Source organism: Zosterops lateralis, assembly GCF_965231275.1.
Source record: "Zosterops lateralis genome assembly, chromosome: 5".
NCBI lineage: Eukaryota > Metazoa > Chordata > Aves > Passeriformes > Zosteropidae > Zosterops > Zosterops lateralis.
Genome location: NC_139766.1, coordinates 53,734,156 through 53,753,888, shown reverse-complemented (window position 1 = coordinate 53,753,888; position 19,733 = coordinate 53,734,156). Strand labels below are relative to the sequence as shown.

At 35.7% G+C, this 19,733-nt stretch overlaps 1 protein-coding gene across 1 annotated transcript in view; it reads left to right on the top strand.

Moving 5' to 3' along the window:
• The window catches only part of CCSER1 (coiled-coil serine rich protein 1), a 383,892-nt gene that overhangs the window by 332,252 nt on the left and 31,907 nt on the right, over positions 1-19,733 (top strand). Inside the window, exon 8 of the mRNA XM_083861973.1 lies at positions 2,100-2,183. Coding sequence (XP_083718099.1) covers positions 2,100-2,183 — 84 coding nt within the window. The remainder of the gene's footprint in view (positions 1-2,099; positions 2,184-19,733) is intronic.

Below are 19,733 nucleotides of genomic sequence, written 5' to 3'. Positions count from 1 at the left end.
TGGGCTTTAAGTCTTTGGAAGCTCTGTGAGGCAGAATCTTTCTTCGAGCTCTCACTAGTCTGAGGATAGTCTGCTTTGCCTCTTAGACAAAACCTAGTGTCAAAGCTCATCTCAAAAAACTTTCCTGCTGTGGTTGAGGCACGCTGTTACAGGCCTCATTGCTGTATTTGCTTGCATATGCTTTCCAGAAGATACTTTTGTCATAGTCTTGGCTATGGGACCTTGATCTTTTTCTTTTTCCACTGTGTCTTGTACTATTTTATTCTAAGTTAATGAGGAGAAATTCAAAAGGTATCAACATTGTAGAAGAACTATGCTGGCAAAAAGAACTCAGAACAATGGAACAAAAATTTGAGGTAACATAGCTAATGCCATATTGTTTCTAAAACCATTTTGTTAGATAAAGACCTCACTTTCATAAAATAATAGTTGCTGATGCAAAACCATTTTTTTAGAAGCAGATATTCTTGCTAACAGTAATGTTAAATGTGTGCTAATATCATATTCAGTGCTGCGGGCTGTATTCTGGGATGCACTAAAATTTTATTTTCAGCTAATGTGCCTAAACATCAGTCTGATAGTAGAGAGTAAAATGCTTCTGTAGCATATAATAAAGAAAACTTCTGTGAGTTTTTCCTTAACACACATAATGCGAGTTCTGGCTGTTTTTTATAAGTTTGAATCTTTCAGAAGATGTATACTAGTACTGAAATATTGTATAAGCAGGCAGAAATGGTGTAACTCTTTCTATTGCAGTTGTTCTAAATATTTGCAGTATTGATGTGTATGTGTCTTGTTTCTTCTTCCAATCCTGTTAGGGCAGATGATGAGCAATGTAATTACTTTGAAAGATAATGATTATAATATTTTATGTGAGGAAAATGAGATCACACTCTACTTTTTTTGTCCTGTGTTTCTGTATTTTTTTGGATTTACAGGCACATTAGTACTGGCAGTACCAATGCAAGTTTATCACACTGGTTATACCCTTTAGAACCCTCTGAACTCTACACAATCTAAATAATTTCTGCACTCTTACATTGTTATTAGCTGATAACTAGAGGTCCAGTTTTTTTTATTTTCAGAGTAAGTGTTGTGAATATACCACCAGATTTCCATAAGTTTTCTTGTCATACGGCTTGTGGGGTTTGGTGTTTTTTGTGGCTCTTTTGTTTGGTTTGTTTGGTTTGGTCTTGTTTTTTGGGGTTTTTTTTTTCAGTAACAGTACTCCAAATTAATAAACTTCCCAAACAAAATGATTCAGTGCTAGAAGGCTGTAAAAATAGAGTTCTTCAGTTACAGTTGTATAAAGTTGGCTGGTTAGTTTGCTAGGTTTTTACCTTTCAACAGCTCAGTCTGTTCATTTGAATTTTCTCCTCTGGGATGTTTATCAGAACAATACAAAACTACTTGATTGATATTTTTTCTTCAAATATGATGTAGAGACTTAGACCAGATTTCCTGGGGCACCTTGCATGCCTCTGCCTCATGGTCATGGGTTTGGCAACAGTTTTAGGTATTAGGGTCACTTTTGTGCGGGTCAAATTGAATTACAGTGGTTATTTCCCAAAGTGTTAACTGTATTCTTTCCTCCCAGTTAATACCAGAACTGCTGCTGTTTTAGCTGATGTGGGACAAAAGATGTATGGATAAAGAGTGTGCTTTCCCTTTCCTGTGGATGTGTGTTGTGCTTTCTTTTTCATCTCTCCAAGATAAAGAGCTCTGCAATAATGCTCTAAATTGATGTTTCTCTAATGTTGTTTTGTATGATTAAAATTACAGTATTTCATAGCTGTTTCTCAAATGAAGAGGAATGACCCAATAGGACCTTCAATAAAAAGAGTTGAAAGATTCAGAAAACAATGACATGGACTTCTGTGCAGGGAGCTATTCAAATTTCTATGCAATGTCTATGGATACATTAATTTGTTTATGCAGCAACTTAGAAAATGTTATTGAAAATACCACACACGACAAAGGAAAATTGAGTTTCATTATTTGAATGTAATTATCTCACACTATGTGAAACAGCCTTTTCTTGTCATGAGCAAAGTAGAAGCGTTAAGCCTATTATAACATCTCTTTTGATGTTTTTCTAGGATGGAATAAAAGATGAATGCTCAGTGCTGAAGCTGCAGCTGAAGGAGAGAGACGAACTCATAGCCCAGCTTCGTGAGGAGCTGGTAAGCAGAAGAAGCAGTGGGGTTTTTTTCTTGTGGGTGGTTTTGGGTTCATTTACCTGATAATATCACTCCAAAACCAGATATTAAAGAAATACAATTTCACACCTGCTACAGAATTACTAGCCTAAGGCTATGTTAATCTTTCAAATACACATTGGTAACACTGACTGTACTTGTCAAGGGACTTGTCAGCCTCTGAAGTGGCTACTGTTTAGGTTTACTGCTTGGAAAAGTTTCTTTGAAGAGATTGTATTGACAATTGTCTGATCAGAGGCAAATAAGCACAGCATTGTATGCCTATGCCATAAAATCTTGATGGGCCATTCACATACCTGATAAATTGTCACAGTACTTCTCCTGTGAGCTGCTTTTCACATGTATGAGTTCTTCAGTAGAAAAGGAAATATGTTCTTTTCTCCATAATAGATGTCTTTGCATAAAATAATAAATATTCTTACACTTGCTGAACCTTTCCTTAGCATATGAGCTACTCATGCTTGGCTACTACTGCTTTAAGGATTGACAAAATACTTTTCAGCGACTGAAGTCAAATATGTGATATAGCAATTAAAAAAACTAAAGACATAAATATGCATTTTATTGTTTTGTTCAAGCTATGATAACAGAATTTTAAGATTCCTTTTTTGATGACATGTGGTTGAAGCATGGATGTCTTCAGTATTTTTAAATAAAGGGGAGGGAGTTTCCACCTCCTCTCTTACAGCAGAGAACTAAACACTGCAGAGAAATCCTGTAGGGTCACCACATTGAGGAGGACGTTCAGCACATACATTCCTTCCATGAAAGCTGCAGCTCTGCAGGCACCTAAGATTTTGTCTAAGCACCCTTTGGGACGAGAGATTGTTTCCCTAATTAGATCTTAATTAGGTGATCTACCTTGGGTTTTTTGTGCCTTTCTGTCTTGTGCCTCTCATCCCACCTCAGAACTCGAACAGGATTAATTCAGGTCTGGCTATTACTGCATTTTTTTATACTCACTAAAAGCAGGAGTACACTTTTTTGCCATATAACTGAGTTTCAAGTTGCATGGGAAAAATGGAATTCTGCCCAAGAACGAAAGATTTCTTTCCTATATTAACATCTGCAAAATAAATACACACCATCAATATTCTTTGTTTCATATTTGGCTACATTAAGAAATGATGTATTGTGTAATTATTATCTAAAATTAAATGACAAAATGGGACATAGGCTGCATCAAGCTTCTCCACAGTACTGGAGCATTAATTTTATATCAGTCTAGTTCAGAACATCTGCTATTTAACTGGTGGACAATTTTGTCAGTGTAAAATTACCCTATATTGATACAGGGAGCTCATTTGCTGTTAAGTGTTGTCAAAGTTTATCTGTGTATACATCATTTGAAGAAAAAAAGACCCACAGGGAACTGTCATAATAGACAAAACGTACAACTTCCCAGGGCCATGAAATAAAGATTTCTGTATGATTGAAAGTATAATGAATTTAATTCATGGTTAATTGGCTTCAGTTTTGACATGCTAAGACTTTTGAAGGAGTGCAGATGGGATTCTTGAGACCATGTTTAGTCGTTTGAAATTGAGCTTTGAAAGGACTCAGTAGATCTGATTTACTCCTAATTGAACTGAATAAAGCCAAGTTGGGAGGTGAACATGACAGAAACTATTTTAGTTTATGAAGCCTAGAAAAAAATGAGTGAGTTTTTTGGAACACCATGGGAAAAAAAGTGTTCGGTTTTTTTGTGATGTGGCAGGGTTTTTTGTTTGGGTTTGTTTTTTTTGTTTTGGTTTGTTGTTTGTTTTTGTTTCATAGATGTCCTTTTTAAATCTCTGTTGCATATTCTGCAATACTGCACATCCAGTGCCCTTTTGTTAGAGGTCCCCTGGGTCCTGCCACCATGGCACTTCATGAAGTTGGCTCCTGATTGTGAGAGATGCTCTTAGAAACTTTTTGCAGTGCACTCTTGAGGGAAAGTAAGCTATCTTTCAGAGCTGTTAAAAATGAATTGAATTTGTAATTATTGCCAGGAAATTCTGATAATCTTTTCCTTACCTGCATAAATTCACCAAAATTTGATGTGGAACATGTTTTAATATTCTGCAAATGCTACATTTACTTACGTGTTTGTAAGACTGCAAATATTTGGAAAGTGAATGTTTACAAAAGTTAAGAACAGTCATTTATGGCTAATGAAGCTGCACATGTTTTCACATAACTGTAGTTCATTAGAGACATAACACTTAACAGAAAACTAGAACTTTTGTTCTTGTGTCTTGGGGCAGCCCATGTTCTGTTTGTCACTCTGAATAAGAAAATACAACATTTGTAAGTTCAACTTGCCTGTCTTGAAACTGTGGCATCATGGTGTTAATTCAGAAATAGCACATAAAAATTGAAAATTTGAGTAGGAGTCAGTTCTGTGCTTCTCGAGAAGTACACAAAAATCTATACTTTCCAGCTGTCAAGTTGAATGTTTGCATGTAGATGTATAACCCTTGCTTAGCTGACTTTACTGCAAAATTCTTCAACTAATGCAAAGTGAACTTCAGGTAAATTTTGGCTGTCTGGGAGCTTTTGCTTCTTGCTTTCCTCTAGATTTCCTGGACTTTTCTAGTAGTTTTCCCCTCTGATTTTTTTGTTTTGATTTGTTTTGAGTTTTTTTGTGATTTTTCAATATAAAAAAGCATTCTACCTCATTTGAGTGCATTGTGGAGGAAACCTTGATCTGAAGAAAATGTCAATGGAGTGTGAGTTAAGGAGCTTAGGAACTTGTAATTGGTACGTAGCTTTTTAAGGGAGGAAAGGCTAAATACTAGAGAAATGAAAATAGGGGTTTAGGTGCTCAGCTACAATACCCAGGTAGCAAGGATAAAATGCAAGAAGCCATCATCTACCTCCTAGTAAACAAAGAAGAACATAGAATAGTCTCTTGCAAATTTGGGTTCAAACTGTCACTTGTCTCAAAACTGTAGTCTTTTGTGAAAATATCTGGGAAACCAAATTGAGCATACCCATTGTGCAGAGAACGTGCTCTTTTCTCTTTTCTTCTTTTTCCCCCTTAAAATAACCAAAATAAATAAGCGTCTTAGTTTTCATTGGGCATGAAGATGTTGAAACCTTGGCTGTCTCATATCCAGGTCTGCCTGCAACTGCATCTTAACATATATTTTCCCAAATTGATCTTTTTCCACTGCAGTGTGAGCACTTAGAATGACTTTAAGCAGAAAATATTTTCATGCTATATTGGCAAAAATAACTGACTGCTGTTTACAGTAACATTTATTCTATTGCTGTCATTGGTACAGCAACATTCAGGCTGAAAAATGAATGTTAACAACATTATCCTCTCAACCTTGATTCCCTTGTGTGACTTGTGTGTTGTGCAACCAAAATGAAAAATGTAGTGAGGCAGTTTGAGTAGATTCTGAGTGGAACTGGAGGCAAAGTTAGGTCAGGAAATTAATCCCCCTTATAGCCCAGCTGTTGGGGATATTTTTCTGCTGTGGAGGTGGTTCTTTATCAAATGTTAGACTTCCTCCATTTATGGAATAGTGAGGTACAGTGGGCTTTACCTCAAGCTGTAGAAGTTACTGCTTTAGGGCTAGATACTCTGGAGTTAGCTCAACAAAACATAGCTGCTCTATTTTTATTTTTTAAACTTTTTTCTCACCTTTTCAAATCATAAATAAGCTGTACCTCCATCTCCCAAAATTATGTTAAATGATTTGAGAGGGCATGGGACTTGTGCTGTGGTTTGGGAGGAGGGGGTTGGTGGGTGATTGTTTTTGGTGAGGAGCGGTTTTTGGTATTTGTTCATTTACTTGCTTTATCCTAAATACAGTGTATTCCTGGAGGGCAAGAGTGTTGGGAAGCTTAGCTGTTTTCTCTAGGTTGATTTCAATAATGGGCAATTAGCCAATTGCTCAATTTTTGAAGTATGGTGAAGATGAGTACTTGTTATTCAGCTTGAGTGTAACAGAAAACCTTAGATGCATTTGAATCCTGCTGATGAACTATTTATGAAAGACACTATGATTGTATAAAAATCACCTCAAAATGTAGTTGTGCCAGTACAGATCCCTTGAATTTTACAATCTTAACATCACAAGTTGTTTTGACAGGGAAAGAATGAGATTTGGATTAAAATGTCATGAATATGTGGGGAAAATAATTTTTTGAATTGTTGTAAAAAGGGGAAATTTTCATTAGTCCAGGCTACTTTCAAAATTTTAAAAACAGTTGTCTTTGAAATTTTAAAGAACTTAGATAGTTCTCTATTTTAAAAGGATAATAGTCCTTAGTTTTGGAAAAAGAAATCTAGATTAATCGTTTTAGTGACTACTCATTTGCTTTACATTCTGTTGGTTTGTATTATTACTTCATGTTGGCTGTTTCTATGAGAGGCTATTACAGACCCATGGATAATTTATGTAAGAACCAGCATTTCTAAGTAGATTCAAATCCTCTTTCTTCACCGTATTTAGGAAAAATTAGGAGTAGAAAAGAAATAGATTAAGTGTACTTAAACATTATTAAAGTGTTAGGCATCTTCCCCCTTTTTTGCAGGAGAGTTAATTGCACATATTCCAGAAGAGGCTTATCTGAGCAGTAATTACTCTCTGAGTCAGTTCCACAAAGACAGACGTGGAGTGTGAAAATGGCAATATCCTATAACCCACAATGGGGATTAGGCTCCAACTCCTTGTCTACACTAGTTCCTTGATGAAAAGCTGCCAGTCAGATAGGATCTTTAACATTCCTGGGCACTTGTTGTTGAGTTTAAGTTCCTACTACAGAACATTGTCGTTTCATGGTGTTTGGCATAGATAAAAAAATATGTCACAAGCACAGAGTGTATTCCTGGTCTCACTGATGCTCTGCTCTGGAGTATTTCATAAAAATAGCACTGCAGAATGAGCAGCCCTGAAATAAAAAAATTGTCCAAAGTTTCCCTTGAGACACAGTGCCAAGGCTTGTCCTCCCTCAATAATAATGCACCGTGTGTGCTTATCTTTGGCAGGAGTGTCACTTGTAGACAGCTGCCTTCATGACATGTATAATGTTTTACTGATGGGCCTTCTAGTATAGGCAGGCAATTCTGATCTGGCCTTAGGCCAAAATCTAGGAAAAATTTACTTTTTGATCTATCTGAAGGACAAAATCTATGTCTCAATGTCACCTTTCCTTTTATCACTTCATTTTTAAACCAGTTTTTACTCTTATCTTTAGTAAGATCTAAAGATAGCTGACAACAGGTGAATTTTAGGACGAATGGAAATGGCATCTTGGGGATGTGCAGGGAAGGAAGACTTTCAATGTTGCAGTTCGGCTTTGTAGATGTTTTCCTCTGTAGGATGAAAGTTGGTTAAAAAGTATCAAAATTCATTGTTGCTTGATTGTAAGTTTGTGATATTAGATAAATTCTCAAAGAAGTACTCAAGTTTGAGCTGGCATTAAAATGACTGCTGTCAGTATCATCTAATGAAATACTGTTGTGTATGTGTGTTTATAAAAGAACAGAGAAAAGTAATGTTGCTTGAAAACAAATGCAGGTGTGCTGGGAAGCTTGTTTTGTTTCTGAAGATCAGCAGTTTAATTTCTATGACACAACACCTTCAATATGTTGCTAAAGGCATATGTGTGACACATTTATTGAAATCATCTGATATCAATGACTTTCAGATCAATAAATGCATTATCCTCAGCTCTGCACTACAGTTTTGAATGAATCAACTGGTAGTGTTGTTTCTTCTAATAATTAATTTCCTGATTGGGGACATATTTTTGCTCTTGACAATGTGGAGATATCTGTCTGTGCAATTTGCTAAGGATCTGATAAAAAAATGTTTTGTTTGGTTTCTCTTTTGTCCCCTCATTCTTAGTTTAGTGACTTGTCCAGTTCTTTTTGCGATGGCTGGGCATAATTCACAGAAAAGTCTGTATATACACACTACTATAGCATTCATCACAAAGAAAAAATGATCTGCATTTCAGTACCAAAATTGAATTTTTCTTTGCATGCTAAATAAGTTTTTTAAGGAAGGGTGTAATGCAGTTTTCATCCTCAGTGAATATTTTTTCATTCACTCTCAGTATATTCTAGAATTTGAGAACGTCAAATATTTTTGTCTGTAAATAACACATTGTTCACACATGAGAACTTTTAGGAAAAAGAAAAAAAAATTTCAAAATACTTTTATGGTAGAACTGAGAAATTGTTCTTAAGACTCCAAAAAGCTGAACTGCAGTATCTGTCCTTTCCTAAATAAGTAACCTAACAATAAATTAGTTATATTAAATTATTTCTTACATCTCACTAGTATTGCTTCACAGAGATTGACTCTGTAGATCCTCTCCAAGTTTTGTATATGTTTTTGTTGTTCCATTACTCATTTCCAGTTTGTTATTTGAAATGCACAAGATTTAGGAGATTCAACAAAGAATCAGTTTCAAATTCTGTTTCAAAGACTGAGCACTTTCTCACTGAAGATACCTTCTGTACTTTGGCATCATGAATATTGCATGGTTCAAAGGATGCTCAAACACTTTCTCAGGTGTTCTGCCTTCTTTGAAACACATTCTTCAGTGATTTTATGTTCTGTTTAGAGCCGGGTTGTGTAAGTGGAGTTTCAGCCATAGAAAAGTTCTGATTCATACCTGGTTTGTTGAGGTTTAAGGTGAGGTTTAAGCTCTGAAATCGGGAAAGTTGCCCCTTCCAGTTTTTGGAGAGCAAAAATGTCCTTTGCAATATCTGTTTGCCTTGGTTTGGAGAAGTGAATTAAACAGAATAAAGTGCTACTGATCTTCTAGATTTGAGTAGTTAATAATTAAACTGCATGCCCTCTCTTATCTCTGTTATTAGCTTAGGATGGTTGGGACTGATGCTGGGGCTGAAGAGCTGCTGAAGTGGCCATTTAATTCAGAGATGTTAGATAAATGCTTTTTTCTTTTTTCCTTTTTATATGTTTCTTTAATCAAGATAGCAATCTTACAACAAGAGAGGTAGGTTTTGGTCACAGTGTCAAGCTTCTTTCTTCCATCCAGGTCTTTAATGCTTCCCTTGGATTCTTCTGCTGTTCCGATTTCCTGCCTCTTTCTTCATCTATTGAAATACTGTTCCCCTCTTCCTATAGAAACCACACTCACTCTGCACATCTTTTCATGTCCTGTGCCTGTTTTATGAGTTCTTGATCCAGAAGCCTGCTGATGCCCACTTCTGGGTTTTGGGTAGAGATTTTTTTCAAGCTTAGGCATTTGTAGTGCTGCACAGCTGTAACTTTTTTGGCTCTGATGAGATTTTCTCAGTATCCCAGTGCAACAAGAAGGGAATGGGTTCTGTAGCAAAGCTTTCAGAAATTACCTGTTGATTACCCTGTATTTAGGCTGGGTGTTTGGTGAGATAGGCAGTGAGCTGTACAAATGCCTTTCATCACCCTGCTGGGAGGAGGAGGCAGATGAATGAAGAGCTGTAAAGCTTTCATGTCAAGTGATAGTAAAAGCTCCCATGTGGCATATCATTGATAGAAATGTGTGTTACAAGACTGTGTACAAAAGCCCGAGGAGTGTCCTAGCAGAGAGCTAGCTTGCAAATTTCTACTTCCATTGGTAAGCTATTTCCAAAAATTATTGCTCAAGTAATCCCATTTCCTATTTTGTCTCCTCTGATAGTTTAACTAAATGTACATTTTATATTCCTTTGTATCTTGATTGGAAGAAAATAAACCAGTAGTATATGGTCATCATAAAAAAATCAAATAAAAAACCCAATCTTCCTGACTTTTAGCCACATATTACAGTTAAATTACAAGGAGAAAATAAGGTACTGGTTAATATTAAGTCAACTTAATCTCACTCACATTTATTTGGTTTGTCTGTGTACTCAGTACTCAATTCTGACTATTTTTTTCATTAGATTGCTCTGTATGGCTAGGAAAATAAAAGCAATGAACTGTTTCTTAATATTCTTTGTTGACTTCAGAATATAGAGTGAAAATATATCTTTTTTGGCTTGATTGGTAAGGTTTTTTCAGAGCTGTTCTTCATGAATAATTCAGTACATTTGAAATGTACTTAACGTATTTTAGCGCTTTCTGGTAATAATGGAAGACATTTATCTCACACTTCCCAATTTGACTTACAGATGATATTGTTTTTCTCAAAGGAAGCTCTTGCGACTTGCCAGAAGAGTAATAGAGTTTGCAGGCTATGGTATTTATCAGAATTCACCAATTATTAACACAGGGATTTATAAAACCAGGCTTCCTCCAAGTGTGATATTTGTGTTTCAGCTTACAAATGAGGGTTTCACTCAAGTAAGCTAGTTGAGAAATAGGATGCGTTATTATTATCGCTCTAGAAAAAACAAGTGGAGATATTGTGCTGGTAGTATGGTGATGAGAAGTAATAAAATTGTGTAAACTTGTACCTGTCTGGTGGGGCTGCTTGCAGTGGAGCTCAGGTTAATAGCCTGGAAAAATTAAAAGTGGTGCAATTAAAGGATGATCTAAAGCAGCTGAACAACTCGTTCTGTTTTTTAGCTGAACTGCATATTTATCATATTGCTTTCAAGACCAGGGGGATTGGGCTCTGAATGGAAGGATGGTAGAGAGAAGACAGGATTTTTGGATTGTCCATGGATATATACCTTTTAATAACACTGCCAACAGAGGCATGATTAGAAAATTGCTGTGCAAATAAATAGAAATTGCTGTGTGAAGGATCCTTATTTAGCCAGTGTGAATAAGAAAGCTTTGACCATTTTCTTCAATTTTTAGATGTCATCTTGTTGCATCTTATTCAATTTATGGAAATGGAATTCAGTTCTTAAGGGACAAAGATACTTGCTTTCTTTCATCCCTCCAGTTCAAGAACCAGTCAGGTAATGAGGCTGTAGAGAAAGAAACTGACAGACCACAACTAGCTTAAGACATCTTCTCTAGTACTATTTTGTCTTTGTCAAATCACAGTTAGTAATTTATATATGTTTGTCTTGACTTGAACCTAAAAATTGATGGAGCATTCTGCTTAGCCAGCAAAATTAAAGAAGTATCCAGGCAGAGAGCTTTTTTCACATATGTTATTCTGCAGAAAACAGATCTTTATAATCATGTAAGCAGATTGAGGGGGAGAGTGAGAAAACTACTTCTTAAACCTTAAAGTGTCAATTATGTGGGAAGTGCAATTGTTCTTAACCTGTAGGGAATCAGGAAGCTTCAGGTTGTGTGCCTGCCAGTTTATCTGCATAGAAAGAACCCTAAAAGTGTTGCAAACCAAGATTATGACTTGGAAAATTCCCAGAATCAGTAAGGAAACAGGACTGTAGAATTTTTATCTTACTTCCATTTCAGCTTTATTTTTCCTTTTTAAACTAATTTCGATTATTTATTTTATTTAGTATTCATGAATTATTAAAACCTTCCATACATATGAAGGCTCTAACTTCATGGGAGACTGGTTTGATAAGGAATATGTAGAATTCGGCATGAGGAGTAGAAACAGCAAAGGCCTAGCAGTGACCATGCTGCCAGAGAGTTGTTGATACAATGTTGATATATTTGCAGTTTTTGGGGGGTGCTTGCTTGTTTGTTTGTTTGTTTTAGAACCTAAGCAGGTAACTTAAGATGATGGGTAATTAAGAAGTGAAGGACCTTAGAGTGTGTCCTAATCCCACACCCTGGCTCAAAGTATCCCACAAAGGCATATATTTACATAAAATCTCTAGATGGCCACTAGCATTTGGGATAGACACCAGTGTCTCAGTAGAAGATACTCCACAGAACTGAGAACCCAACATTGCCTCTGTTAAACTGAATCCTTAGAAATACTTAGAAACGACACTTAAGTGGGATATATCTTCAGGGAAGTAGGATATATTTTTAGGAATGAGACTTTAAAGACAAAAATGTGTGGGAAGACATTTCTCTTGTCAAGGGCAGTATAATGCTAAAATAGATGAAATGATGGAATATGAGTGGATGTGGGTGATGGCAGCTCAGAATTTCATACTACGTGGAACTGTGTATCAGATGAGCACCAGGTGCACCAACTAGATGTTGCTGTGCTTTGTCTCAGTAAGAATGGGATAGAATTATTCTGTAATTACCCTTTCTTCCTCAGATAAGGTATTGAAGGCATATAGGACCCCTTTCAGAACAGACTTCTCATTTTATTTTTCCACAGCTTTAACCAATATAATTTGTAAAATTTGTTGTCATAGTTTTTACTTTTACCATTTTATTCAGTATGCATAGATAGGCATGCAAGCACTGCTCAAAAAAAAAACAAAAAAACCAAAAAAACAACCCAACAAATCTTTTAATGGTCATGTTTAGCTGTTCTAATTTCTTTGTCTCCTTCTCTTGCACAGAATGTTGTGTAGTTTAATTATTTTCTGACTTGGTATAATATAATTAGTAGAAAGGACATCCCAGGCTAATAGACTTCATCAAGACAAATAAGTTTGTTTATAAGGGTGAGGGATCTATTCACCTCTCCCTGGAGAGCTGCTGCCCAGGTAGCTGCTACTACACGGGAGGAGGGCTTTGTGTGAGGTGACTTCTGGAATGCTTTTCAGGCTTTTTTTGTCTACTTACACTGTTGTACACTGAAAATGTCAACATGAAATGTTGATGGAAGTTTGCTCATTTAATTTGCTGATCATCTCATCACGGCTGTATTGTACCATACATCAAACCTATGGGACAGCATCTTAAAGGAGCTCTTATGGGCTTCACATTTACAGGCTACAAAAGTTTAGCTCTCAGAATGATCAGCTTTCCAAGTAGTTACAGCAGGCTGCAGAATTAGAAATGTTTATTGGTGGAGAATGTTAAAGAAGTGTTAAGCCCCATTACTTGATGTTTCATAGTGGTTTTCACTTTTCTTTTAGTAGAGCTCTATTAATCATTAGCATCCCTCTTTATGTTTTGTGGTGCTGGAGTCCTTATATGTGTATGAGGTGATGTGAATAAATAAAACAGAATATTCCAGAGGTCAGTAATGTTGCTAGTCTCCCACTGGGCATTGGGTGAAGTAGCTCCTGAATTGTACTAAAGTACAATATTATAGTAGTATAGTATAATACTATAAATAGTATTATATTTTTCAGAAGGCATGGGAGTAAGAATTTTACACTTAGGAGTAATTAATGCTATTGAGAAAGAACGCATACAAGGAGACATCTTTCACAGTTCACCTGTTTTTATGCTAAAATAAGTGAAAGTAACGATCCTTCCTTTATCTGTGAAATATCTGCTTTGTTTTTCACATGTAATTATTGTGAGAGATGTGCATGGACAGGCTAATGCATGGTTCTTTACTGTTAAAAGCAGAAAAAAGTGTTTATTAATCCCAGCTCTCAGCCATACATCAACACATACGTTGGACTTGATTCCCTATTGTCTCTGCCTTGAACATAAATGAAGGAACATGCTGATGGCATCCTGTTCATGTCTTAGGTTTACAACCAGCTAATCTCTTATTCCACTGAAATAGTAACTGAAGTAGTAATCCAGCCTTTTTCTCATTCACTTGTGCCAGCTCCAGAGTAGTTGTTTTCTGTTTCCTGCACAAGGTTGAGATGTGCCTTAAATCATGCCATGAAAGCTCTCATGTGTAGGCTTCATTTCTGGCAACTGTCTTTGTTTGCATTAATACCCACATGTGTTGTTTAGCAGAGGCAAAAAGTCTTAAAAAGAAGTAACAGAATAAGAAAACAAATTCAAAGTGAGATCTTGTCTACCATAAGCACAATTAAGCCATTTTATCATTAAATATATATATATATCTATTTGGTGACTTACACTTTTTTCCCCACAGAACTTCAGTGTGAAATAAGAGGAAAGAAAGCTCTAATTTCTGCTCATGGTGATTTATTTGTCAGTGAGGGCTAGATCTTTAGAGGGCTTGTGTAAGTGTAGCTACATGATGTGCTGATGGGCCATGCTGATTTACATCAAGTGCTGTCATTGTAAGCCTAGAGGGGAAAGTTGTAAATATCCATTTTGTAAGAGAATGATGGAATGGTTCATTTCCTTAACATGCTTGTGGTGGACAGGTATATTAATGTAGCACTTCACACATAAAGATTGTTGGCAACTTACTTTGCCATTGATTAGATCAGGTTGTGCCTTTTGATTTAAAGATGATTTGTGCACTGCATTGGAAATAGATGCAAGAAAGGACAGTGTTAACAAAGTTGACTGCCTCCCTTCATGATTTATGGTGTGACCTCCTTAATTAAATAACCAAAAAGAACAAGGTGTTATTTTTAACATCAGGATAGAAATGAAGAAAGGAAAGAGATGACAGTACCATATGCTATCCCACCGCACACCCACACCCATATCTCTATAGAGAATTGAAAGTTAATCTTTCTAAAGTAAAATAGCAAGTTTTTCATAGACTTCATGTAATAAAAACAAAGAAAACAAGAGACTATAACATGGAAGGTGTAGTAATTCTTTTTGTTTTCTGAGACCTTTCTGGTTTATAGTAGCTGAAGGACACAAACACAGCTGTAAAAGTACAATCTCAAAATCAACCTGAATGGTTCCGTGTTAGGGAAGATTTGAAAAAATTGTGCGCTAGAATGCTATAGAAAATCTCTGTTCACAAGGTCGGCTGTTGGATGTGATTGTTACTGTTCTTTTCACCTCAACTGCTGTGAATCTTGTAATATTTTTTCCCCCAAGAGGAATCGCAAATGCATTAAAACATGTCTAAGCTTTAAAGAAGCATAGGTAGGAAGTGGCTTTGAGAGGAGTTTAGGCACTAGCATCAGCTTAAAGGAGTATTTCAGTTGTTCTGGGGGAAAAAAAAAAGGTTTTACCAGATCAGAATTCTGTTAGCCTTGACAAAAGAGTTACCAAAAAGCTACATATGATAAGAATTTTGTTTTTTCTGAAAAGAAATTGGACACTGCTGTTACTGCAGACTCTCTTGATGATGAAATAGTAGAATTATATATACTTAGGTCTACCCCACTTGGGGGAGATTTACCAAAAACAGAAAAAAAAAAGTTTATATTCTTTGATCTCTCTCACATTCCTTGGTCATCCAAAGGGAGCTTATCCTAACAGAAGTCAATTATTTTCTTCATTACTTTGTTAAACCACAATTTTATTGTCAAAAAACCCAAAAACAACCACCCAAAACCAAAACAAACAAACAAACAAACTTTTTTCAGGCAGAGACAGATTCATGGTTTAATTGGCAGGGCAGTTTTTGGACATATATAGATTACAGTGTGATGAGTACCTAGAGAGATACGAAGGTAGCTTTTAAGAAGAGATAGTTGCAGGGGTTTAAAACAGTACATTACCCTTTAGACTTTAGAGGATGGGATTCCAAATGATCACCTGAAAACCCTCTACAGTCTATTTAACACAGATTCTTTTATTTGTTCCTAAAGTATGGCTGAACATAGAGTGCCATGCAAGCCATTTTTTATAAATACTGTTTAAAATAATGATGCACTCCATTTAAACCACTGGGAGGACCTTTCTTCATCAGGAGTAAAAATTCAGCAGATTAAGGTTGAGTGCAGTCCTACTAAGGATTAATAAAGTTTTTTCACTTCCTTTTGTCAGGATACTGGAATTCTAAAAATTTCACCACAACCTTATATGTAGTACAAAATTTTTAATAAAAATAATGTTGGCTTTGTTGTTAGTTATAGGGTTTTGGAAGAGCTTGTTTTCATTTCAAATAGAGACAGTAATTATTGATGGGTCTCCTTTAAAAAGCCATCCATTACAAATCAGGTTTCCTTGTTTCCTTATTCCCCTGTTCCCTTGTTCCCTTGTTTCATTTCCTTGTTTCCTTGTTTTCGTTTTGGGGTTTTTTGTTTTTTTCTTTGTTTGGTTTTGGGGGTTTTTGGTTTGTTTATTGGGGTTTTTTGTTTGTCTTTAATGGTGTTTTATAACACTTCTGAGTGTATGCATGCACGTGTGCCAGTAAACATTAAAAACGTTATTTGGTATTTGAAAAAAGCACCATGAAATTATCTTAGTATTTTGAAGTCTCCCTCTTTCTTTAGGAAGTGACTGGTATTCACCTAAATTCCATATTTTTCTGCTTTTTGGTGACTGGTAGTCTTTTAAAGGTGCGCAGATTCTAAGTGGGCAAATCATTATTTCTCCCTTTTAATGCCTGAACAATTTATAAAAATCCCGCTATTCCCATTCTTGTAGTATTCATGCCAATGCAATATTTTCCATGTGGATTTAAAGAGAGAATGAGATTTTGAATACAGGGTGATAGCATAAAATTTTGCAGTTTATGAATGAAGCAGTACAGAATTAATTTAATTATCTCTGATTGTCTTTGAATGTTTCATCATATTAAAAACTTCTGCAATTCTACAATTTCAGACAAGCAGATGCCAGTCACTTCTAGAAGTTGATGTCAGAATTTCTGTTATGTTTGATTAGATCAGATTTGTCCCATGTGGTTATGGATACAAAGAAGCTAAATTTGCTGGGGAAGAGGCCAGTGCTTTATTTTTAGGTGACTATTGGGCTTTGCTCACATTTAAACTTGATTTCCTGGGGATATCTCTGTTTTCTCTCACTGGATGTTGTGTCTCTCTGTACATTTCCCCTGCATATATTGATTAAACATCTTTTGTACCCCTATTATGTTTATTTCTCCAAAAAGTTCAAAGCCAACATCTGATTTCCATATTTACATGAAGTGATGCTCACGTCCAGAATTGATAATATATGTTGAGTATGTTGCTATACAGAATGAATTTTTAAATCTCTGCATCCGTATTAAAAAAAAAAAAAAAAAAAGGAAAACCTCCCAAACATTAAAACCAAAACCTTGATAACTTAGATAACTTGGACTGAATCTCCAAGCACCTAAAGAGATTTTTTGACAGTGTGAGTGTGATTCTTAGTGAATTATTCACCTTTGAATTGAGAGGTCACGCCCTAGAAAGATTATGCTATATCCTTGACCACTTTTTCAAGCATTAGAAACCTTAAATTATGGAGAAAGTGAAATCACTTTTGTGTTAGTAGTGAACAGGACAACCATGTCCTCAATGCTGTGCATGTTTCTTCTAAGTCCTTATTGGTAATTAGAGGACGACTCTGTTCTGGGAAGTGCTTCTTCACATGGATTAATAACACTGGCATAATTCTGATCATCCTACTTTTGAAGTGCCATTATGAGAAGTCTTATTAGGCTTCAGAAAATTCAACAAGATCTTCAAAAATGTCCTTTGGGTAAGGTCTTTCATGTCCTAAGGTTTTGCAGTTGTTATTGTCTGAATACTTACGTAGTTATAAGTTGTTTATTTTATAAAAAGTTGAGGGAAATTGAAAGTTTTTTCCCTTAATCTGAAGTGAATTCCAGTAGTTATAGGATTATTTTTTCATGCTATGCAGGATTATTAATTGCCAGTTTGTTCTTAGGCTGTTAGTGTGGTTACGAAGGCATTATCACTATATAATGCATTTCTCAGTCGGGTTTTTTTGAAGGTATTATGCTCTAGTCTGTCACTGAAACAACTTTGAATGAAACCATAAATGGCTGCCGTATATTTTATTGAAAGATTGAAAAAGATATCTATGTGACGTGTAGTACCTGACATTAACTGCTATCACAAGCAGGATATCTGATTTTTCAATTGACATTCAATTGGAAACTGTTTATGTCAATTGACATTATTAAATAGGCACAGGGGTCCTGAATTACTGCAAAAAATGAGTTGATGGGTAGAAAATTAAGTGAGATTTTCCATTAAGCCACCTGTTAGGAAAACAGAGCTGGCTGTCCTCACTGTTTCAGTGTTTAGTTAAATATGTTAAGCATAAGGTGGTTGCTTTGAGGTTACAGATGCATTTCTTTTTCTTTATTTGAGTGGGAAGCAACTCTTTTGAAACCTTGAATGGGCTGTTTCATTGAGTGAGCATTACCAGGCTGTACCTATACTTTGGTCAAACTCCCTGAGCTGAAGAGCCATGATGATGGAGTTAAGAATAGCAAGGGCATTAGAGTGTAATCTAAGTCTTCATGCATTGTGCTGATCTACTCAGCTGGTGCAGTCAATTTAAGTCCAATCAGATGTGTTTTTCAATATAGAGGTGGTTATTGCTTTGAAAATTTGTTGTGCTCCTACAGTTTTTCCTTTAAAATCATTAAGTGCAAATTTATGTAATGCGAGTGCTGGTTTGGATCCATTTACCACTGCTCAGAAGCTCTTATGCCAGCTGAGATTGCTCTGTGAGCGATGCAGTGTTTGTAGCAGAGTTTATTTGTTGCACTGCGAGCATGCAGAATTCTCTAAAGAGTAGGTCTGAAAAATGGAGCAATCTACAGCCTCTGTTCTGAGGTACCAGTTGGCTCTGTCGAGGTATTCTATATATTTTTCAATTACTGTGTTAAAGATTTTACCTGATGATGGAAATTTAATAAATTACCAAGTGCTAGCATTAGCAGGATCAAACTGATTTTTCTAGGGAGGTATTTCAACATTTCCTTTTTGTCCTGTGAGGATAACAAAGTTACTGCTGTGTTAGGACCGTTTGTAAGATCATGAATGAGAGGAAAATGTGTTTGGCCACTGAGTTGTTAGTACAGAAATACACTGAAATTATTTAATTGTATTTTCTGAGTATATAATTTTCTCACATCTCTGTAACTCTGTTTCCATTTGGTAATGTGAAGGAAAATAATTTTAATATTCAAGGATGCATTATTATGGAGCCAGCAAAATGCCTGCTTTGTAACATACAAAAAGGAACATTTTGCTACAGTAGCTTATTTCTCTTCTAAAGTGGAAGCACCTACTTCCAAATACACATTTATTATATATTGAAAGTAAAACTTTGTTTTCATTAGGCTATATATGAGGTACTATCTTCCAGATGAAAAGCCTAACAATGACATCTTTAAAATTACTATTTTAACCATATTAAACCAAAATGATGCCTTTCATATTCTCATTGAATGACTTCAATGATCCAGCTTTATTAAAATATTGGAGATATTATTTGATTCAGTTTTCAAAAGCATTAGTGGTGATGTCAGTATGTAAAGGTGTATCCAAGCTCTTAAGACACTGATAGAGTCAAATGAATGCAGAAACTCTTCTCCATAATAAACTGGAGATGAGCCTAAATCTGAAAAGTTAGGCAGGATATGAGCAATTCTGTACCATTCTCTGGGTTTCTTACTGCTGCAGCAAAGCATTTGAGCATTATGTGTGATTTAAATGCTTAGGGGTTTTTTTAAGTGACTTGAATTATTCATGATCTTAAAATTAGGCATGTGTTTAACTGCTTGGCCAAAAGTGAGGCTTTAATTTCTCTAAAATTTCATTGTGAGCTATATTGCCTGTTCCATTGTAATGCTTACAGATTTCTCTGTAAGATCATAAAAATCTAAGAGTCTAAGAACATTCATATATTCTAAAATTATGAGAAACATCATCTCCATTGATTCAGGTGAACTATTTGTCTCATACCACATCTTACCTCTAGTAGTAGTCACTAGCAGATGTCTTGGGAAAGATACTATGCTACTGTTTTGCTAACAAAG